We start from the raw sequence: 15,007 nt of genomic DNA, 5'->3' as shown, positions 1-15,007 counted from the left end.
GCCTGATCAATATGTTGTCAGGAAGGTTTTTCTTTGACTACACATTTTTCTTTTTCCCAGTTTACCAACTGCGTTCTACTTCAAGGAATCTGTTTTAACTCTTTCAAGTCACAGTTGGAACATCTGACTTGCACATAATCACATGAGGATTTACATTAAATCAGATAAAAAAGTTAGAAAATTAATTAATAGGTAGGTAAGTAAGTAGGTGTGGGATAGGTAGTTAGACCTCAATTAGTCTGTAAATAAACCATTAATTTAAAGAATCGATATCAGGATGGAACTAGCAGCCTGGGACCACATCACTGATAATTTGATTTTTGATTGTTTAAAAGAACTGATAAAAGGAAGCCACAGAGAAAGGAAGAACTACTTTAGGACTTTTCCACTTACCATCTGAGCCACCAGGGACGCCCATGATATTTTATACTTACACAGAACTGACGGCTTTTGAAATACTCAGTTGTAAAGATTTCTCTGTATAAATTAGCAAAGCCCAGCTTTGCCATAGGAGCCATTTTTGTTGTTCGGTCACTAAGTCGTGTCCGACTCTTTGTGACCCCATAGACTACAGCATGCCAGGCTCCTCCACCATCTCCCAGAGTTTGCTCAAATTCATGTCCATTGAGTCGGTGATGCTGTCTAACCATCTCATCTTCTGCTGCCCCCTTCTCCTTTTACCATCAATCTTTCCCAGCATCAGGGTCTTTTCCAATGAGTCAGTTCTTCATAACAGGTGGCCAAAGTATTGGAGCTTCAGCTTCAGCATCAGTCCTTCCGATGAGTATTTAGGGTTGATTTCCTTTAGGATTCGCTGGTTTGATCTCCTTGCAGTCCAAAAGACTCTCAAGAGTCTTCTCCAGCATCTCAATTCAAAAGCATCAATTCTTTGGCGCTCAGCCTTCTTTATGGTCCAACTCTCACATGACTACTGGAAAAACCATAGCTTTGACTATACGGACCTTCGTTGGCAAAGTGATATCTCTGCTTTTTAGTACCTTATCTAGGTTTGCCATAGCTTTCCTTCCAAGGAGCAAGCATCTGTTAATTTCATGGCTGCATATTGTTCTCCAGATGACAGGGTCAGCAATGACCACTGTTTGTGGGGGCACTCACGTTCCAGGCAGGAGGACCCAGGGGCTCTTCCCTTGTTTATGGAAGCAGGAGTACTGGCCCCACCCCCTGATGGCTCTCCTGCCTTGGTCCCACAGCCAAGAGGCCCACCGGGGGACCCCTGAGTTCTGTCTGCCCCTGCCCCGCCAGCCTCACCACCATCCACCTGTCCTCTCTGGCTATGGTGCCCAGACTCAGAGAAGATGGGGCTGGAGTGGATTGCAGACAACTGGTATTTTAAGAGTCATCACTGTTCTAATCAGAGCCTGGTAGTCATGGACTCATTTCCTTTTTGTGTATAAAACATCTCAGAAAATACGGCCCGAGTCTTCCAAGAATCTTGACTATGCCAGTGGTTCCCAGGACCTTTTCATCTGCCCCTGGATGCCAGAGGCCTGCATGCAGCCCACTGGCAGCCATGCCTGTCTCGACTTCGGGGCCTCAGCCCTGGGAAGAGATGACACCTGGTGAGGAGTCACTGCCGTAGTTAAAGTGAATAACTTTAAAACATTTATAAAGTAGAGACTTCCCTGGACATCCAGTGGTTAAGACTGTGCTTCCACTGCAGGGGAGCAGGTTCAGTCCTGGGTCAGGGAACTAGGATTCCACATACTATGTGGCGTGGCCAAATTAAAATTTAAAAAAAAAAAAAAAACAAGTATAGAGTATTCTAAAAGAAGAAGAAAGAAAATAAAAAGAGTACAAAATCAGCAAAGAGGAAAAGAGAAAGTCTCTCTCCCACCCCCAGTTCCCGATCCTGTGTTGCCCTCTCTTGGTCCCTAGGGTCTTCTGGGTCCTTCCAGAGATATTCTGAGCAAATAAGCATGGACTCAGGAGGCAGGTCTGACACACTGTCCACTCTTTGCTCACTTGATAATGTGTTTATAGACGATTCCATGACTACACAAGAACAAGCGCCTCATTCTTTTTCATCACTGCAAAGTACAAAGTGCTGTAACTTACTTAACAGGCCCCTACTGATAAATATAAGGTGGTTTGCAGACCTTTGATATGACATTGTGGCAACGAGCAGCACACTGTACATGTGTTAGACCCACTGGTGCGTTAGACATGAGCACAAGCGCCTGATGAGTTACCTCCTGCCTCCACACTTGCCACAGGACATACGTAGCATCACTGTTTATGGAATAATAATGATAACAAACATTTATTACATGCTTAGTAGTATCAGCTACTGCACAAAACACCTTACCTGGATCATTATTTTATTATAGTATTGCCTAGATTCTAACATTTAGTATTTATATAAATAATATATATGTTATTTACCATATCAATTATGATTATATAAATATATTGCTTATTATTTAAGTAGGTGAATTAATAAAAATGAATATGATAATAAAATTAGACACATGATATCTAATATTCTTACCTTGTTATAGTGTCAACCTCAATTTTATAGATGAGCTGGGAACTGAACCCAGATATCTGGCCCCAGAGTCAGCGTGCTAAACTGTCTGCTCAATTATCTACCATCCAGAAGGGTTTCCGGGCTCCTAAGTATACCAGGAAGCATGGGCGCTTGAGAGCTTTATACGTGATAGCAGTGTATGTGGAAGGCTCCTGAGGGAACCCGCGGACATCTGGCCAGGACTGGTGACCACGTGTGCTGTCGTTGCTGGGGCAGCATATGGCCCAGGGCATCAGTGACTCCCATATCCGCGGCCCCCCACTGCCCCCACCCCGCTCACCCCAGGCAGCGCTGCACTCCATCTGCTTGTCTCTGGGAGAGCCTGGAGTGCAGAAGTCAGTACTTCAGATGTGGGCTCATCAGATGTTTTGAGCACAACTCTCATTTTATTTTTAGTAGAACCAAACGTATTTTCTGGAAGCAGCGAGAAGCAACAAGAAGGAGCACATGAGACTGTATCTGCTCCCCCAGTGGAATGGAAGCTGGTTAGAGACCCCCTTCCAGATGGTTCTAGCTCTCCAAGCAACAGCTCTCAATCTAGTGACCTCTCTGAACCCACAGAGAGTCAGCAGCAGCGCCTCCCAAAACCCAAGGTCCCTTTACCAGGGTTCCTTTGCCCCTTCCAAGATCTGTGTGCATCTCCACAGGAAGAACACGGTGTTCAGATAGAAAGAGAGGCCCCGGAAGGTAAGGAGCGAGGGAGGCAGGGATGAGATGGTTCTTCCTTGATCTTCACGGGGAACACTGTGCAGGGTCTTGTTGGGCCCTGGTTCACCCCAGCTTCCCTTGTGATGCTGCCTTTATCCATCCGTGTGCGCCACGAGGGAAACAAGCCCAGCAGGTCTAAATGGTGGGCACTTCTGACTCACAGGCAGGGAGAAGGCAGCGCTGCCCAGGTCAGGAACTCCCAGCCCTGCTGCACACAAGGCCAGCGTCGCCTGGGGTTGGGAAGAAGGCCGCTTCCATGTGCGGCTCTCGGGCTGAGTCAGGGAAACTTTGAGATGCTGGTGTGGCTGCCCCAAAGGCAGCGGGCCCACCAGCCTGTCCATGGTCCTCGGGAGCTGACCAGCTGGGCTAATAGCCAAGGGGTGCTTGTACTGCATATACCAGGCACTCAACAGGCGTGAGGGCCCTGACCTCACAGTGTCTTTAGATAGGCCCCTGTCTCAGCCTCTCTAGAGGCTGAATTCAAACTAGACCATCCTTTCTCTAAAGGCCAAGAGGCTGACCTCAACTAATATTGCAGAAACTATTGATATATTAAAAAACATTTAGGAATAAAATAGTAAAAAAGATATCTGGTGCCCAGTTATATCAGAGGAAAATTTAGATTTCCAATCACTCTATAAAAATGTCCCCAAAGAGCCATAGCTAAGGACAGAAAGAAAACTAATAGATTCTAAAGCTTTGGATTGGAAAAGTTAAAGTATTTATGGTAATTGATGAAAGTAATTTTTCTGGGAACACAAGTGAATCTCTAGCTTGTTATTCACTAATAAATGAAAGAAACATGTTGAATGCCCACTATATACCATCAGAGAAGCACTTATTAAACACCTACTGTGTGTCGGGCACTGTGCTCAAGGCTTCCTGCCCTCCAGGTGCTTGCTGTCCTGTGCCAGGGTCACTGTGGTCATAGCCGTGCCTGGGGTGACCTGTCAGGAAGCTGAGGATGCCCCAGGTGATACACGCTGGGGCTGGTCAGGGACATCTTCCTCAAGGAAGTGCTTTTGAGGAAGAAAAGTCAGACCCCAAGGGTGGAGGGAAAGACACCCAAGAAAGCAGAGTGGATGGAAAGAGCAGGGCTGATGTGGGGTCCAGGGGACCACAGTGCAGAGGTGGGGAGGAGGCCCACAGGAACCCAAGGACCCTAACGGGTCAGCCTGGAGCGTCCTTATAAACCCACTAGGAGTCTGGACGGGATGCTGGGCCAAGTCCTTGGGGGAGACCTAACTAGATGTCCTCTGAAGGCAGGTGTCTCCTGGACTATGCGGAGGATGGATGGGAGAGGTCCAAGTCGGGGACAGGGAGGTCCAAGTCGGGGACAGGGAGATGGTGCTGATACCAGCCAGGCCTAGGATAGAGCACGTCACTGTGGAGGCCTGGCCGCCCAAGCAGAGGCTAGGAAGGTCATGGATGGAGCTGTACTGTGAGCGCTGAGAAGACGGGCCTGTTGGCACTGCTCTTGGGGTCTCTGGATCTGGCGGTGGGAGAGGTGGGAGGACCTCTGGCTTCCCTGAGTATGGGGTGAACTAGAATAAAGGTTCACACGGTATGGAAGCAGTGTGGTAGAAAGTGGAATTAACTCTGGCTGGAGGGCTAGGGACAAATATCTCAGCTAAGAATCAGTCCTGAAGCAGGACTGGGGAGCAATAGGGAAAGATCTAGAAAGAATGGGAGCAAATGCTTAGACGAACAAGAATGAGTCGTGAACTTCTAAGTAGCACGTTGTTGGCAAAGAATTGAAATTGGTACCTGATGGGCAACGTCCGTCGTGAACGCGCGGTGAGGCGTCCGGTGTGCTTGTAGAACTTGTCGGTAGCAGGGGCGTTAGTGGACCTTGGGAGAATATAGGACGGCTGGTCCAGACCACGGAGGATCTGGGTGTGATGGCGGAGGTTATACTAGGGGGTCAGTTAAGGGACCCGTGGGACCATGGAGTTGCATCCTGTGGTCACCTGAGCCTTGAAATGACCACCTCTCCCCACGCAGCAGAACCAGCAGCTCCAGCGCACCCGGGCTGGCAGTCTGGCAAGGCTCAGGGTGAATATGTTGTGGTCCAGCCCTCCAGAAGGTCCCAGGCTTGTGGGGTTGGAGCATCCTGTGATGGCCCCACTGACGCTGCTGATGTACGCAGCGTGTTCCACGGCGGGCACACAGAGGAGGCAGGACGGGGTATGCCTGGGGAGGGGGGCCCAGCTTCCTGAAAACTCTGGGCTCAGCCTGAAGGTAGGAGTTGCTGGGTGGTGGGATCAAAGGGGTTTTGTGGAGATGGGAGGGTGGGTGGGTGAGGAGAAAGGAGAACGTGGTTGGGTTTCAGACCACAGAGGACTGGTGAGGCTGCGGCTGGGGGGGGCGTGTGATAGGGGAGAGGGGAGTTCAGATGGGAAGAGTGACCTGGGACAGACACTGTGTTCCCCACGGAGCAGCTGGTCAGTAAGTGGTCAGTGAATCCCTACGAATCCCCCCTCTCGGCACCCCAAAGATGACTCTGCCCCAAGTGCTGTGACATTGGCTCAAGCCCTGACCTTTTCCACCAAAGGGTGTCAGAACGGCCCCTGGATGGGGCTAAACCCAGTGCTGAGACACAAAGTCCCAATTATGAATGTCAAGCCAGTGCTGGTAGCCAGTAGATTAAGGGGCGGGATAAATAATTGAACACCATTCCTCTGTCTTACATCATTAGTGTAGCAACATAAGATAAATTAATTCACGGTCCCCAAACAACCCAACTGTATTAATTGCACAGGACACACTTAATATGAAGTGCAAAATAGAGGACATTTCTTTGCCTTGGCTGCAAAAGCATTTTTGCCATGGGAATACCTGCGTGGCATAGCCACTCTCGAGTCTGGCTGTCCACAGACATGCCTCCCTGAGACCAGGGCACCTGGGGGTCTGTGATGGGACGTGATCTCGTTGGCTTAACGAGGCCCATTAATAACCCACTGGCATTTCCATTTTCCAAATTGTCTTCTGTGTCTAATGGTGTTGAAAAGCCAGGAGAAAAGCGCCTGGTGCCCTCTAAATGGAATTCTAAATCTTCTCTCCCAGGGGATTACACGTGCTGTGACTTGGTTGTTAAAATAAAGGAATGCAAGGAGAGTGAGCACCCCGCCAACCCCGAATCCAAGCCAGCACCCCCAGAGCCAGCACCCCCCGAGGACCCAGAGACCCACGTCCTGCCAGAAGACTGTTCTGAGAGCCAGCAAGGGCCCGAAAGCTCCCTGACCTTGCAGGTAAGGCAAGGTACATTCTGGCTCGATTCCCGCTGAGGGGAGGCTTCCGGGGAGCCCATGGGCACACAGCCTCACTTCTGCTGCTGGAGATCTGACTCCATCTGACTCCACTTCCTGGCAGCTGTGTGACTCTGGGCAGGTCCCCTAACCTCCCTGGGCCTCTCTCCCACCATGTGAGGAAGGAGATGGTGCTATCTACCCAGGCTAAGTTGGGGATCTCATGCCATCAGTGGCGACCATGAGTGGAGCAAGGAGAGTCAGCACGTGTCGAGAACTTTCTGGGGCTCAGACAAGGTGAGGGTCACCCCCATGAAGCGGGAGTCCGTCCCTACAACCCCGTCTTCAGATAAGCATGTTAAGCCTTTGAAAGAGGAAGGTAGTCCCAAGGTCACGGGGGCTTGAGTTCAAGGATATGGAAGCTTTCATTTTGTGTCTTTCCCCAATTGTAGAAGTAACGTGAACACATTTTTTTAAAGTGCAAAAAATACGCGGATATAAAAATTAGAAGGACAAACAACCCGGAGGAGGCTAGCCATGCCTCCTGGGAGACACGGGTATCGTAAACCGCCCTGCAGATGGGTCGTGGGCTCCACCCCATCCCCCTGGGTGGATCCATCAGGAGAGACGCCAGTGGCCCTGAAGCTGCCCGGGCCTCCAGCCTCGGGGCAGACAGCTGGGGCAGCAGCCCCACGGGGCCCCACAGGCGGTTCCAGGGGCTGTCTCCCCAGGCCCTGGGACCTGGGCTGGCACCTTGCAGGCCAAGCGACTAGGAAACTCCTTTCCTGGCACAACATCTAGGGGCACATCCACGATGCAGATGGAGCCCACGCCACCCCCTGCTTGGAAACTGAGTGCCCCGAGGGCTGGGAAAGGAATGGGGCTGAGGGTATTTCTGCTGTGGCCGCAGCACTGGGGGGCCTGTGCTGAGCCCCTGCCATGTGCAGAGCTGGGGCGCTGGCTGTGCAGGGTACAAAGTGGAGGAGACACAGCCTGTGCCATTCAGGAGCTCATGGCTCCTGGGAGAAATGCATCTGCCTTCCAGAATCACGCAGGGATTCTTTGATGACAGATGCACTCAGGGAAATCGAGGTCAGTGTCTAGCGCAGAGCAGGACGCACCAGTGGTGGTTATTCTTCTTCAGTAAACCTGTGTGGGGAGCTTTGTTCACGCATGGAGTCGGGGATGCAGAGAGAGATGAGGCTGAAGAGAAAGCACGGGGATTCTGACCACCTCTACAGAGTCCGCAGAACTGTTCTGCAAAGAAAAAGCTCTCCCGCCAGCCCTGACTTCCTAGGGGGAGAAGCTGGTTCCGTTCGCTAGGATTACTGCTTCTCCTGAAAAGATACACGAGTCGTGCTGGGAGAATGATCTTGTTCTGAGCTTTCAGAAGGCATCCAGCCCCCCAAGCAGGTGACTCCTAAGGCTTGCATTCCTTTCCCACCAATGTCACCCTGGAATATGGCATTTCGGGCTATTCAGATTTTCATCTGTTGGAGATGAATGAATTGCCAGGTGGAAGGAGAAATGGGCAGAGGTATGCCTTTGATGCTGGTAACTCAGTCATGCTAGAGTGGGGTCCTTAGTGCTGAGACCTGCGTCATCAACAGTCTGTGGCCATCTGTCCGTAAGGGGTTGGAAGAAAATTAGGGCGTGCTCTTGCACTGTACTTTTGATCAGCCTCTTGACCAAATCAGATGGATGCATTGCTTTTCCGAGTCCCTTCTCTTAAAAAGTTTTGGGAGCTCCCCAGTGGTTAGGACTCTGTGGTTCGTATGCAGGGGGCATGGGTTCGATTCTTGGTCGGAGAACAAAGATTCTGCCTATCTCGCAGTGTGACCAAGAAATAAAAGATAAATACATGAATACATAAGCAGGCATACCTTAGTAAAATGTTTTCTTGGCTCCTCTAGGAGGCCCTGGAAGTCCGCAAGCCTCAGTTCATTTCTCGCTCGCAAGAACGTCTGAAGAAGCTGGAGCACATGGTCCAGCAGAGAAAAGCCCAGCAGAAGGAGAGCCTGGCTCCAAAGCAGAGTCTCCTTCCTGTCCGCGCCCACAAGAAGCAGGTCACCATCCCCCACCCTCTCAGCGGTAAGCTGCAGCTGGCTCGGGAGGGCCGGTGAGACGTGGGACCCCAGGGCTAGGACCCTCGTCCGATCCGATGGTCCCAGCGGTGCCCCGACACGGGCAGGACTGGTGTTCACCCAAGTGCCCAAACCTCAGGGTCACACAGCCCTCCCTGGGAACCTGCCTGTCTTGAGAGGTGATCCGCAGACCCTGAATTCAGCAGAAATAGCTGGGGATACACATTCCCCGTTTCAGCTGGGAAAGAAGCAGTGTGGCAACCAGGGTAGCTGGTTCAAATTCTTGGCTCCATAACAGATACTCCAAGAGCTCCACTTTGCCCTTGATAGATTGCAAAACCAGTCTCAGGGTGAGAGGGCTGACTCCAGTTTGTCTGCATCAACATTCGTCATCTCAAAACCCCTTTCCTGCTGCGAGCTCAGCGTCAGGCTGGACAGCTTTGGGAGCCGTGGGAGGCGGGTGTCACATGGACCCTGTGAGGGTGGTGCTCCTGAATTCCCTGGTGAAGGCGTTATCGTGAACCTTCTCTGGGCCAGACCCCACGCAGGGAGCCGGGGAGAGTTTGGTGAGCAAGGCTGGCCTCCATCCTTTTGTTCGTGGAGCTTATAAACAGACTATTAAACCACAAAGAATAACAAGAAGAGACAAGGGCAAGAATGGAGACAAGGGAGCATATTCTGATGGCCTGCCAACCCAAATCTTAAAATCTGGAGGCCTGGGGAAACCTCTGTTTTATTTCTTTGGATAGAGGAACAAGATCTTCCTAGCAAAATGTTCTGGGCCCCAGGAGGTGAAATCATTGGTCTGATTCTGAATAAAAGTCCTCTGGGGAAATAACTGTAGTCAATAAAATGCAGCTTAGCCAATATTACCAGGATCTTACAGAGCGGCTGGGGGACAGCAGGCATTGGAATAGGATTGCTGTTAAACACAGGCAGGCTGAGTCCCCCTCCACCCACCCCCACCCCAATCCAGAGCTCTTCTGGGGGAGTCATCCAAGACCTCAGCAAGGGCAAACTTGAACGCATCCTTCCTGTGGTGAAGGATCTGGCGGGACACCTGCTGCTCGGCCCTGGTGACCCTTCCCAGGATGCTAAGGAAAGGAAATCAGCAAAATATATGTGCAAAGACTTTCCCTGCCTGGAAATGTGTCTCACATCAGCATTTGAAGCTGATTGGCAGATATTGGCTATGTGGGTGTGTTCTCTGGAGGCTCCTTAGTTTCCGGCTCAACAGAGAGCAATCTGGGTACTGGTGTAGATGTATCAAGTTGGCAAGAGGGACCAAGTGTCAGCCACAGCTGGGGGTCTCCCCCCAGGGCCTTCAGGGTCCCGGCTTGTCCTGGGGAGGGCTGCCAGGATGCCCATGGTGCCTGAGGTGTGAGGGCTGCTTGGCCTCAACAGTTTTGAAGATGCTGTTTGATGAAGATGGTTAGATAAGCGAATGTGTTCTCAACAAATATGGAAGTGTCACATTAGAGCTCAAAATGTGTATACACAAAAGAATGGAGTCTAACAGGCTTCCTTCTCAGTCAGCTCCCATCACTTTGTCTAGGAAAAAATAGAGACTCATGAATGTTTGGGAACTCGTTAGGCATGAGACCGTTCATCCTTGTCCCCTGGGCCAGCTGCCCTCCAGCCGTGCCATACTGAGGGCCCCAATGGCCTGGAATGTCGCCATCTCAAATGTCAGAGGGAGGCTGCCTTGTCCCTTGTATTCATTTCCTAGGGCTGCTGTAAGAAATGGCCCGAGGCCGGGTGGCTCAAGGAACAGAAACTGATTCTCTCACAGTCTCGAGGCCAGAAGTCCAAAATCCAGGTGTCCCCTGGAGTGATTTCTCCTGGAGGCGCAGAGAGGATCGTGCTCTGCCTCTCTTCCAGCTCTGGGAGCTTCTGGCAACTTCTGGCATTTCTTGGTTTACAGTTGCATCATTCTGTTCCCTGCCTCCACCCCCCTTGTGTCTGTGTCCAAATTCCCTCCTCTCACAAGGACCCCAGTCATCAGATCAGGGTCCACCTCCACCCAGCCTGACCTCATTTTAACTTGCACACACCTGCACAGATCCGATTTCTAAATCGAGTCGAAGGGACAGGGGAGGAAACATACCTTTGGTGGGGGAGACAGTTTTATCTACTCTCCTCCAAGGGTGATGTTTTGCCCCAAAACAGATATCACCCTCACGTGTTCACATTCCTTTGACTGAAAAATCTTAAAATCATGTATAATAATAAAAGATGATGAGACCCAGCCAATAGTTTTAAATAACCGAGGCACCTTTTTATTTCCCCAGTTCCGAGACAGTCCTGATGACTAGAGTGCTCTGGGAGGGCTCCGGCACACGATTTTACAGCCGCTCTTCTGATCCCCGCGGTATTTATGGCTGATGAGAGGTTTACCCTCGTGTTTGTTTGTGTTAGGCCGGCCCACTCAGACAAGTTCTGAAACCAGAGCCTCGTGTGAGCTCTGGACAAGCGCAGGAGTGCTTAAGGCCCCATTAAGCACGTCTATAGGCCGCATCTCGTCTTCAGCCTGTCTGCTGGCAAGATGATAAAAGCGAGATGCAGATGCTTTTCTTACATGCTAAATTAGTTAATAAATCATATGCATGAACAAGCTCCCGCTACAGTGTCAAGGCGTCTGATAGAAGGAAGACTTGGATTGTTTTCCGAGCTGGGTTAGCTGCCTCTGATCAGGGCCCTCCTGGTGCAGGCCTGAGGGGTTCAGGTGGGGCCCCCAGCAGCTGACAGACGCCCCCTCGAGCACAGGCTGGGGGCAAAGCGTGCGCCGGACGTCGAGGGCAGTTGCAGCGAGGGCCGGCGGGCCAGCTCTGCTTCCTGTTGGCCAATGAATCCTGGGCAGTCTCTAAGGGACAGGGGCAGTACACGTGTGTACATGCACATGTATGTGAGCATTCACTAGGTTCCTGTGTGGAGATGGGGGATTTTCACGACCAACTGGGACCCGAGAAAGTCCAGGAAGTAGCATTATAAAGGTCCTGCCGGCAACCCCAGTCTGTTTTGACTCACTTATCATCTATGGCTTGTGTTCCCAAAGCTCACAAATATGTGGCCTCTTTCTCACCTTGTCTGGGAGCCTCCTGAGCCCCCTGGGCTTGACTCTAGCAGTGGCATAAGAAGCATCTTCTTCCATCTCTCAGCAAACTTTTCTTGAGGACTCACTGTGTGCTGGGCACAGTCCGTGGTCCTGTGGACCTCCTCACCTCTGGGGTTACGCACCCAGGTAAAAAAGGCAGTGATCTTGGGATTTGCTAAGTGCCGTGGAAGGGGGTTGCCATGGCAACCCACAGGCTGGCCCTGTTCCCGCCATGAGATATGGTCCTGATGGAGGAGACCTGGTACTGAGAAGAAACTTTGCAGCTGGGTCGTGGTCCACGGTGCGGAGGGCGGGGCATGCTGGGGGAGGATGCGGAAGCTGCACAGGGAGGGGTCACCGGGTGCTCAGGTCAGCTGTGGCTGGACTGTAGATGGGGGTGGGGAGCAAAGGGAGAGAGGGAGGCGCCAGAGAGGAGTCTGAAGGGGCTACCAGGCATCTATATGCTGCTTCCAGTGTTCTTCTCATTCTGTGATCAAAGCTGAGGCTGTGTAGCTCCAGGCAGGACATGATGGAGGCGGGCTGGGGCTGGGCAGTGAATGCAGAAGGGTGGCAGATGCAGAGGTGCTTGGGTGATGAATTGGCAGGACGTGGTAGCTGCCAAGTCACCGAGAGGAGAGGAGCCTCGAGGAAGTTGGGAGGAGGCTGGGAGGCTGGCCTAGCTCTCAACCCCTGAGATGCCAGCCCTTTAACCAGCGGGTGTCTCCTTCCCCAGTCGGAGCTTTGCCTGCCCCCTGCCCCTAGAGTGACCTGGGGCTGTAGGGCTGGGCTTCCCCTTTGTCTCTGCGCAGCTACCCGGGTCCCAGGAGTGTAGGCTGGTCCCGTTCAAGGGCCGGCTGTAACATGGGGATCAGTGTTCCAGAACCAGTCCTTGCCCTGCCTGCACGACGCATCGGGGGCAGGACGGGCTGAAAGCACGTGGGAAGCACCAGCACAGTACCCACAGATGGTGGGCGGTTTAGCGCTTAGTAGGTGGTACAGCTCTGATGCTTTGACCGGATGCAAAGGGCCGACTCATTGGAAAAGACCCTGACGCTGAACAAGATTGAAGGCAAAGGGAGAAGAGGGCGGCAGAGGATGAGACGGTTGGATGGCATCACCAACTCAATGGACATGAATTTGAGCCAACTCCGGGAGATAGTGAAGGGCAGGGGAGCCTGATGTCCTTCAGGCCATGAGGTTGCAGAGTTGGACACGACTCAGCAACTGAACAGCAGCAGCAGCATCCCCCACAGGTGGAGGGGCTTCTCATCGTCTCCTGGGGACCAGTCTGTGGCTTTGTCCAGCCCTAGCTTGGCTCCCCGAGCAGAGCCTCCCCATCTCCAGCTTTCAAGCCTCCCTGGGTCCTAACCCCACCCTGCATCCCAGACTCCTCCCAGCCTGATTGGCACCCCTGCCTCCTTTTCCCAGCTGGTCTGACAGGCTGTCCTTTCTTACCCCTGGGGGCATGCACCATCGGTACCCACAAACTGCCTGATAGAATCTTGTCTGTCCCTCTCCTCTGCCCTGCAGTGTCCTGCCTAACCTCCCTAGCCCAGCTTAAGCCCAGCCTCAGTCTCAATCTCTCACCTCCAAGGCTCTTGCCACTGATTCCTGTCACCATGTGGTGACTTTGGCTGCGAAGTCGAGCCCTTCACTCACACGAATCACTGTCACTCCCTGTATTCAGTGCCACAGATGGTTAGAAAGCCAGGCATGCTGAAACAGCCCAGGTCGGCCTGCCTCCATCTCAGTTTCTTTCCCCTGACAATTGGAGTGGTCCTCGTGGCTCTTTCTGATGGTTTCCTAACCCGTGAATGTGTAGGAAATCCATCAGGAAGATGGTTTCAGGAAGGCCTTTCTTCCAGGAAGCCCTCCCTGACTATCAATCCAGTCTCCACCTCCCCACCTCTGCTACTGGAACACTCCCACCTCTTGTATCTCTCTTAGATGCCCTACCTCCTTACCTTTCCGCTTTGGATCATAGTCCTGTGAGCATGCCAGCAAAATCTCCCTGGATTCTAAGTGCCAGTGAGGGTACACTACACCAGTCACCCTGACAAGCTCTGCTGCGTGTAGCAAAGCCAAGCAACTTAATCTGAACTGCATTATCCACACTTTCCAAGGTGAGCCAAGTCCAGCCATTCAGATCACGGGCCAGTAGAGGAGCGGAATTCTCCGGAAGGTACTGCAGAATTCCTTCTCCAGCCGATCTGCTTTCACTGATGATTTTTGGCTAGAACAAGAATTTAAATTAATTTGCATTCCCTGAGCATCAAGCTAGAAAAGTGACCCAGAAGATATGAGATGGCTGGAGAAGTCATCGCGATAATAAAAGTGGGCTGTTCATCACGCAGCTGGTGCTGGCCACACCATCCCTACAATCTCCAATCTGATCTCCTGGATATTTCTCCATCAATCATCCGAAAAAATATTTGGGGCTAGTTCTCCCATTGCCCACAAAGGGATTTTAAAATGTGCTTATCAGATAAAAGTCAATTGTTACTTCATCAGTCTGCAAAGAAAACAAGAAGCATGATTTAGCTAAAAGACTGTTTCCCTGATTCAAAGATATTTGCATGTTGCTGTTATTGGTATCCTTTGCAGACCAAAGATAAAGTTTTTTTTTTCCCTAAAAAACACAGGAAGAAAAGATCAATTTATGTCTATTGATTAGAAGTAGATCTGTAGGACAGTGTTATTTCCAATTAAAATAATGCAAGGTTAAAACACAGAATTGCAGAGTGGTGAGGAAAAAAGTCTTTATGGGAACTCGCCCAACTGCCTGGATTTTATTTTCCAAATGATTTCCCTTTTATCCCCCAGTGCAGTTCAGTAATAAACCTTTCAGTGACACTAAGGATATAAATCTACTTGGCAACCAGAATGAAAGTTTATTCATCATCTATAAATCACCATATTTTGTGGTTCTCTAAATAATGCTGGGAAACCCTGGAACTGAGCAAGCAGTGACTCCCAGATCAACAGCTAGCCGTTCGGACGTGTCTAGATGTTGCTGTTTTATGGTGAAGTGTGACTTGAGCTATTGCCATAGTTTCTTTACATGACTAACTTAAACTTGCCATTCAGCCCACACATGCACGCACACACACACACACACACACACACACACATTCTTAAGAAAATGTGAAAGCAGTATAGCACATTTTATATAGTTAAAATCCTATTTTGTAGCCACAAATAATAACTTTGAAAACTGAGAACTAATTATAACTTGCTAATGTTCTCCAATTGTCACTTTTCCCCCCAGCATCCTTAAGCCTAGACAATCAAAAATGCATTCAAGAGGGAGACCAGCTCCTTTGGA

At 50.9% G+C, this 15,007-nt stretch overlaps 1 protein-coding gene across 1 annotated transcript in view; it reads left to right on the top strand.

The window, feature by feature from the left end:
* C22H10orf90 (chromosome 22 C10orf90 homolog) overlaps positions 1 to 15,007 on the top strand; it is an 84,622-nt gene that overhangs the window by 53,992 nt on the left and 15,623 nt on the right. Inside the window, exons 3-5 of the mRNA XM_069567433.1 lie at positions 2,945 to 3,235; positions 6,323 to 6,507; positions 8,418 to 8,595. Coding sequence (XP_069423534.1) covers positions 2,945 to 3,235; positions 6,323 to 6,507; positions 8,418 to 8,595 — 654 coding nt within the window. The remainder of the gene's footprint in view (positions 1 to 2,944; positions 3,236 to 6,322; positions 6,508 to 8,417; positions 8,596 to 15,007) is intronic.

Source organism: Ovis canadensis, chromosome 22 (genome assembly GCF_042477335.2).
Source record: "Ovis canadensis isolate MfBH-ARS-UI-01 breed Bighorn chromosome 22, ARS-UI_OviCan_v2, whole genome shotgun sequence".
In the NCBI taxonomy this organism is placed as follows: domain Eukaryota; kingdom Metazoa; phylum Chordata; class Mammalia; order Artiodactyla; family Bovidae; genus Ovis; species Ovis canadensis.
Note: the sequence above shows the minus strand (reverse complement) of the source record. Positions and strands in the feature narration are given on the sequence as shown.